The sequence below is a fragment of the Austrofundulus limnaeus genome, unplaced genomic scaffold (genome assembly GCF_001266775.1).
Source record: "Austrofundulus limnaeus strain Quisiro unplaced genomic scaffold, Austrofundulus_limnaeus-1.0 Scaffold45, whole genome shotgun sequence".
Lineage (NCBI taxonomy): Eukaryota > Metazoa > Chordata > Actinopteri > Cyprinodontiformes > Rivulidae > Austrofundulus > Austrofundulus limnaeus.
In genome coordinates, this window is record NW_013952447.1 from 260051 (window position 1) to 268709 (window position 8659).

The 8659-nt window shown below is 36.4% G+C and overlaps 1 protein-coding gene across 1 annotated transcript in view; it reads left to right on the forward strand.

The window, feature by feature from the left end:
• The window catches only part of LOC106517133 (cadherin-12), a gene marked incomplete at its 3' end in the record, with an annotated part of 106074 nt that overhangs the window by 55839 nt on the left and 41576 nt on the right, over positions 1-8659 (forward strand). Inside the window, 1 exon segment of the mRNA XM_014007847.1 lies at positions 1456-1882. Coding sequence (XP_013863301.1) covers positions 1634-1882 — 249 coding nt within the window.

Below are 8659 nucleotides of genomic sequence, written 5' to 3' on the forward strand. Positions count from 1 at the left end.
CTCTTGCACTGTGACCCTGTGGCCCTGAAAGGAAGAAGGGGGTTAAAATACAATTGATAAATTAATACATATATGAATATAGACAACATTTTCTATAATGATAATGGCCTGACTAATTCCTACCTGACAAAAAAATAATAATATATAGATCATAAACACTTTCACAAACCTTTAGTGCTTTTCACACAACCATTTTGCAACATGGCCATAAAGATAAGTGCCCCTGACCCCAKATTCATTTTTGGTCATTTACACATAAATCACTTGACCTGTTGAAATGTGATAATGGTGTTCAATGTGTTCAATGTGTACATACATGTATCTAAAGCATGTGAATGCCTGGCTCACACTGTGCAACTGTGCTCCATAAAAACATAAAAATAAAATAAAATAAAAAAATAAAGGAATAAAAAATGGCCTGTAGACACTGTGTAAGCTTGAGATTTTAAAATTTTGCTAGTAACCCATGTCACAATGCGTAACACAGAATGTTTTAACCCTTTCAGTAAAAATGCATGTTTTAACACAGGTGAATCAAGTGTGCCCCATTATATGACCACGCATGGATTCAAGCTCACAACCTAAGATATATACTATTTATAATTTTCCTCMCATTTTGTTTAGGGCAGGCACATTTTGCACAGCTTTTAATAGGCTTAAGAAAATCCTGAACATAAAGAAACATAAAGCTTAGACAATAATACGCATTAATAAAAAAATGCTTACAACATACATGTGTTTGTATCAACAGAACCTTGCACATCATGCTTTATCTTTAGAAGTTTGCCTACAAACAATGTGAGAACTGCAACTTCTCACTTGTTTTTGTTTGAAGCAGTTAATTGCATTTTTGTCAGCAGCTTTATGATGATCAAATATCTTGCAACAAGCTTTGCAAAGTAAAGCCTGACATTCATCAGAACCCTTTCATTAAAGTGTCATTAAAATACAGACTTTCAACCTTTATGGGCAAGGAAATGCAGTAACGTTGACAGCTTTGTGGCGCAGTGTGTGGTGGCCTGTAATTGACAGCAAAAATAAAGTCACAGTTTTCACTGTAGGGACAAGTATTCTGGCTAATTAGAGCATGTATGCATGAGAACTGCCTGGTGTAGAAGTAATCTATCATGAGGTGCATAATTACAGCGCTTACTTTTATGCTTGAGAGTGAAAGCACTATAATTTATCATTGAGCGGTTAAAAACTAATGCAGGTAAGCAGCAGGGGAAAAGAATATAGGCTGCCAAGTGCCACGAGGACATTGGTATTTATGAAAAGAAAGCTATTAACGATTGGTATTTATGAAAAAAAAATGTTATTAACACTGTATATAAAGCTCAAGAATGATGTGAGACCGCCCTGGACTGCCTCTAATCTTTGTGTTAATGTATTATTATAAATCATACAAGTAATGCAAACTTATTATTTTTTTAATGTTTATTTTCTTTCTTTCAGGGAATGAGCTCCACAAATCCCAGCGTGTAGTCCTGGGAATTGACTTTTGGGTTTGCCACACCCAACACGGCTCCACACCTCACTTATTCCGACAATACATCACCATCAGTTGTTTCACTATAGCTGAGACCTCTCATCAACAACTTCAACTTGGGGACCGGAACGTCACAAATTGCCAATGCTTACAAGGAACTGCCTGCTGCTGTTCCTGTGGATTCTTGTCAACGAGGATTCTGTCTTTTCTTTGCATCCTCCTCCATCCCCACTGGGACGGAGCAGGATAGGGAGGGAGCACGCCAAGAGCTTGGTGGGCTCGACGAGGAAGAATGGAGCGGCCGGTTTTCAGCGGGTCAAGAGAGGATGGGTGTGGAACCAGTTTTTTGTACTGGAGGAATATATGGGATCAGACCCACAGTATGTGGGGAAGGTAAAAAAAAAAAAGCTTTGTTATTCAGTAATTTATTGTGAGGCAGAAGTCATAAATTACATAGAAGCTTGGGAGGAATTGACTTGGAGGCAAAAGGTAGCAACAACAGAGGATGTAAAGGATTTATTAGAATAAGTGGAACAGAAAGAAACACTGTTGTAGAAAAAAATAAAAAAAATGCATTGTTTCAGCGACAGTTAACAAAACACATTTGTTAGCACCTTAACTGCTAACTAAGCAAAATAAAACTATAAAACGTTTACATGGATCATAGATAGAAATTAATCTACTACCTTAAAGGCACTTCCTGCAATTGCCTGCTTTTATTTTGCCTCCAAAGTTTGACCATTATCTCTCCTAATGCTGTATTTGTGAAAGTGTTTCTGTGTTTTTTTTTTAGTTGTTCTGTTTCAACCTTTTAATGTAAGACTAGTGATACTCATGTGGCACTGAAGTTGTTTTTGAATTCATGACACCATAAGAATAAATCTAAATTATGGTTCATGCAAAGCTTTTAGAACATCATGGTTATGAACCAAGGAGGGTGCTGATGGCAATAAAAAGACAAGAGAGACCCACTAGCTTGAACAATATTGAGACTGGGATGTATAAACAGACTTGCTTCTCTCTGTCTCCTCTCAAACCTTGGGCGTCTTTTTTTTAGTAGGATTTCTTATTCACTGCTCTGGCTTAGGACATCCGTAAGTAAACTCTGTGGGGGTTTAGGGCTAAAGTTGTAATTTGGCAGTCCTAGCTTACATAGGATAATAGTAAGACTGACTTATCTGCCCCAGTGCCACTGCAATCAGCCCTGACATGCTGCGCTGTTTGTGGAAGTCTCTGAGGCTAAAGCAGGGAGAGGGAGCCTGATGTCTGTTGCACTTCTAAGTCCCTTAATCCTGAATCGCTGCAGTGCTTCAAAATAATTGACTGATTCTTCCACATATGAAAAGCATTTGGAGATCCTCTGATTTTTATTTTTATTTATTTATTTATTTATTTTTTTTTTGGGACAGTCTTATAGAAGAGGATTTTGYCTCATAATTGATGCTACAACGACAAAAAAAAAAAAGTTCAAACTGAATGCCTRAACACAAAAGAAGTGGGTGCAAGTGAAAAATCTTTCAAGGACTCATTAGCCATCATCACGGTTCCAATAATGGTGCATAAATAAACTGTAATAGACATTGAGTCAGCAGTGTATGCTTGATTAATACCACATCAATACATTCTTGTGGTAATGTTTTCAGTCCAGAGTGTGAACATGACTTTCAATCAGTCATCTGCGTGGTACTGGCCCAACAGTGGCTCATTAGCTTTGCTTTATTCAAAGTGGCAAAAGTGCCCTCCTGCCACTTTTGTRGTGTATCACGATGGAAGAGAAAGACTGCAGCAAATATTGTTATTACAAGAGAAAATTCAGATTGCAGCAACAAATTATGGCATCATTTCTTGAGCTATGAGTGTGATAACATGCTAACAATTGTGCATAAAAAGTATTACATTTGTTTTTTAGCCAAACATTCACAAGCAGCTGTAAGGRTCTAAGGGACATCATTGGCTGTTACAGGCATACTGTTGCAATCACTATTTATTTGCTAAAACATTATATTCATACTTTTCTGTGTTCCAAGAAGCATCTTATATTTTAAAACATCTAGCCTGCAGAGGATAGCTGCAGAGGAGAAGGACATGAAATGTGGGGCAAGAGAACAGGAGAATTACATGGAGCCAAGATCCCACTGGCTGAAATTCAAAAGCAGGAACTGAGCTGTACGGAGCTTTTTCACCCATGGGTTTAGATGCTAAAAATTGAGTCATTGATATTTTTATAGTCATATTATGTATTTTTTAAATTTAGTTATAACCACTACATTAAAATCTATGATGAACATTTTAATCCATCCATTGCAAGTCTATCACAGGGACACATAAAAAGAGGATGAACAAACTAACCATCTTTGCCTCCACACTTTTATGATTTTAAAGTAAAATTTATTTGATTTACTTATGTTTTAACTTCTTTGTAAAACAAAGTTTGAATTGTCAAGAAAAGTTCAAAGTCAATATTTTATAATAATTAGCCACATAAGTTTTTTTTATGTGCTTTTTCTTTCTTTCCTTTTTTAATGCACACAGAAGTAAACAGAAGAGCAGACTTTTTAGACTTTTCTAAAAATGTTTCATATATATATATATATATATATATATATAGTTTTTCTTTTTTGTATTTTTTACAAAAGTAACCTTTGTAGAGTTGCAGTCAAATAAAGGCAAACCTAAAAATAAAAAGAGAAAACAAAATAAATATTGCCTTTTTTGTAACCCAAGGCAAAAATTAACTGTCTTACCAACAATACACATTTTCATGAAGAGCTTTGCTCAAACTCCATCACTGCCAGCTGTAATTGCAGAAGCTAAATCATTTCTAATTAGCGCTGGCTGCTAAAACATAATTCACATTGCTAGCAGGGGGAGGTGTGTCAGGTGTCAGTTCTGACAGCAAACTAAATGTAGAACTTGTACTCGGGGTGAAAAATGTGGCAACTACTGATGGAGTGAGGTTACAGTTGGTTCTGTGTCAACTAATTTTCCTAATAACTAGCGACTAGTGAACGCTTCACTGCTTAATAATGCAAAGGCTTAAGTTTGGACACTGAAATATTGCAGTGTGTTGCCCTTTTCTGTTGCCCAGAAGAACAAAATAAAGCATAGTTAAATTCCAAATCCAACTCTCCTTAAAACATTCATAACCAAATAAGTTACAGGCCTGCTTTATAATGACAAAAGTCATTATGACAATCTTGAAAATGCAGCTATCAGTTTCTGTCTTTTTTTATTTATTTTCATTTTGATGGCATTTTGCTGCACATGGTTAGAATTCATATTGGGGCAAGACAAGTACCAGTTTTAGAAAGTTATGTGGAAAGTGGTGCTACTCATTTATGAAACATACTTTATTCTAAACATTACTTATGGCACTGCACATTTCAAATAGATACATATGTTTTGCATATATCTGAGACTAATCATTACTCTCATATTCCTAAAGTAGAATATATTTTACTCACAGTACAGTAACTTCACATTTAACTTGGGTAAAACCAGAGATCCGTTTGCACTTGGAGCAACACATGATGACAAATGCCTGCCATCCAGCCACTTTCTCCAGTCAATCTGTCACATCCTAAAAAGTCCCGGACAGTGATTTCCATTCTCTTCTCCACCTTATTCTCAAATATCTCCTCTTCTGAATCTAGGTCGTAGTCTGGCTGTAATATATCCAGAATGAAAGCTATGTTATAGTGAAGCATTGTTTCATATTTTATCTCCTTTGAAAATATATCAACATACCTCAAAAAGTCAATATACTCCAGGAGAGAGGTAGAAAGGGTCATTTGTTTTTGGTGTGGTGTCCTTCCAAGTTTGTGCTTTGTTTAACCCAAATGCATGCATTCAAAAATGCACTTCAAAACCCCACTAGTATAGATTTTCTATGGGCTTTTTCCATGAATATATTTCAGTTTTACACAGAAGGTTTTAAGTTATAAAAATAACAGATAATAAAAATAGTATCAGCTACCTGTTCTATTTTGGAATAATGAGTGCCAGCAAGTGTATTTTGTTCTGCAGCATCTGTAGAAAGATGTGCCATGTCTGCATTTCTGTTTGCCCTGGTGGTGCAGTATGTCTGCAAAAAAAAAAAAAAAAACAATGCAACTTTGTTTTGGCATTCAGAACATTTAATGTATGCAAGCTAATTTAAAAACAAACAAACAGAAATAAAAACACTGATGCTGTGAAATATTAAGTTAACTAATATATTCATATTTGTTTTATGGATATTTCTCTGCATTGTAGGCTTAAAAAAGTTGGGACATGCTTTTGCATTGAAGCAGTTTGCATAAGTTGACATTGTACAGTACAACTTGTTTGCTGTATTTAGTTGACATGGGAAGACATGTCAAGGCCAACAGAAACTTTACCYACTTAAATTCTTACTGGGACGTAAACTAGATGCTGAAGTGATGATGTATTTTGGCTACAAAACAGGACTGATAGATAAACAAACAAAGTTGATTCTCTCCTTGTCTCAAAGTAATTTCCACTGTGACAATCAGACTAACCAATTAATGTAACGTTTATGTTTGGTCAGTGGGATGGAACTGGAGTAGCCTGGCCCTTGTCTTCGCTACGCAGTTCTGCTCAATTCTAGTTTCCCTTCACTGCTCCGTCTGGGATTTCTCCCATAGACAAGGATTTCTTCAGGAGAATTTTCGTCCAGGCCAATCAGATAACAGAAGGYGGAGTTTTGAACAACGTTAATTTTCTGTGCAGTGTCTGCTAGTTAGTTTAGCAATGGCAGTGGAGGAGGTGAATGAAACCAGTCTGTGTTGATAAGGCTTCCAAATTAAATTCAATTTGTCTGACAAAGCAGCAGCTCTCATTTACAGTCGTCTCATTTGGCTCAGCACTTCTCTCCTCTCAGTAGGGTTGTTTACAGTGCAATTTCCAGTTAGCTTCTTAGCTTAGCCTCCTTCACAGTGGTGCTGGCACACATACRTCACGGCCAACCGATCCAATCATTTTAAACTTCAACAGAGGCCACGCCTCCCGCAAGAATCGCTTCTCTATAGCCGAGAGTCCAGACCCTTGTATGAAGCAAAGTGAAGGACGAGGGTCTGGTTTTAACCAGGCTAGAACTGGAGTAGTCCTGAGAAAATCAACACAAGCATGGAGAGCAACTTAAAAAATGAACTTGGTTATTGTGACATTTTGTAAAAATAAATAAATAAATGAAAATCAGAACTAAAAAAAAAATTACAGATTTGGCTGCAATTTTTAAAGAATAAAATAAATCTGTGCGTTCTCAAAGTTTCAAAATTAAAAGAGCATAGTTGCACAGTTTCACCTTTACCAGCATAGACACTAGYCCCCAAAGTTAAACCTAATGAATTTACATTGTAAAACTTTGGCCCTACAAAAATAAAAGAAAAAAGAGAAAAAAAGTCATATTACCATTTTCTTGATAGAGAGCCATGCTCCAATGCCCCATTTCTCATACCGCCTAAAGGTCACTTATTTACATATAAGTCAATGTGCCACTTTTTCTTGCAAAGGGCAGCACTGTTTCTCAGACAACCTGTTTATTCCCCTGCTTCCTCTCTGACAAGCAATAACCATCGTTCTTTATATTGATGGCTCTTCCTTCAGGTCACACTCCCACACCTATCTTAGATTTATGACTGATGCGAGGCGTGCAATTTAATCTTTCAATGACGACCCATAAGAGGGACATAAACACCTTTTCAACAAGACTTACACTCCAGACCCAACAAAGGAAGATTCCATCAACTGGCCATGTAAAATTTACAAGCCTTTCTGGTGATAACAAGTTCCAGACTGTTAAACTTGGTTTTGTTTAAGTGCTCCAGAGTTTTAGCTATAAAGCTCATGTATGAGTTGCCTCATATTAAAAACAAAAAAAGCTGTTTATATGCTATAACGATGAGAACGGCTACAGCTGTAAAATACTTCAGTGGGACTGGCTGCAAGGCAAACCTGCAGCTAATTAACTTCACACTCAAAATCACAGGCTTCATAACTTAATTGCTTTGCACTATGTTATGCAGATGTTTATTCAGTGACCTACAGCTAAGTGAGGCTGCAACATGAAGATTTAAAAYGATGTGGTAAACAATAATATTGCATAATATCGTTGGTTAATCCAACAACTTCATCAAATCATTTGCAACGCAACAATTAACTAACAAAAATAATATTGGAGTTGACTCACACACATCAACATTAAATAATTAAAACAGAGTTTGACTTTTATGCTGTCTTTGAGGTCTTAAGCTTTAGTTGTTTTTTTCCGTTTTCAAAGTCTCTTTCAAACTTTTTTTTTTCTTAGACGTGATGTTTTTTCCTTCTCTCATTGCTAAATCAGTCATTGCAATATTAATTTATTTGTTAAGATAGTGAACATTGACCCTTGTCTCAGGTCATTTTCCCTCACCTCTGCAGATTTTTGGCTATTTTATATGCCTCTTAACACTGGATGCTGGTCCCACCAAGCTTTCTAGAACTAATAAAAGGTGGCTGGGTCACAGCCTCCTTGTGTGAAGACAATATTGATGCTGCCATGTTAGTACTCGCCAAAAGGTTTTTCTCTGCTATGTTTCCCATCCCCAGTATAATCTCCTGCACCTACACTGTGCTTATACCAGCTCTGGCAATACTTCCAGAGCTGTATGAGCACAGTGTAACTACGGTTTCACATAGTTCAGACAGCATTGCAATTGGCCTCGCTCTACAAATGAGTGACATCATAATCCTTACATTTCTCTGTTAATCTTTAAAGCAAAGGCAGAATGCAAGATTACACTATAACAAACAAACATTATCTTCATGATGAAGACATTTTCATAACAACACATGCTGTCTCCAAGGTTCAATGTGATATAACCACTGACAATCAGGATACTTCAATTACGATTGCTGCTTTTAACCTTAACATATTCTCCACGTCTTCATTAAAAGCTGTTTAAAATGTTATATATCGTACACTACAACATAAATACAAGGTTAAAGTGTATTTAAATTATGATGAACAAGCATAGTGACTCTGCCAGTACCCATTGTTTGTCTTCCATCGTTTCAATCAGCAGAGACAAAAACTACCTAAAAGGAAAAAAAAAAAAAAAAAAAACTTTATGGGAGCTGATTTATCTTGACTCTCTCTCTCTCTCTCTCTCTCTCTCTCTCTCTCTCTCT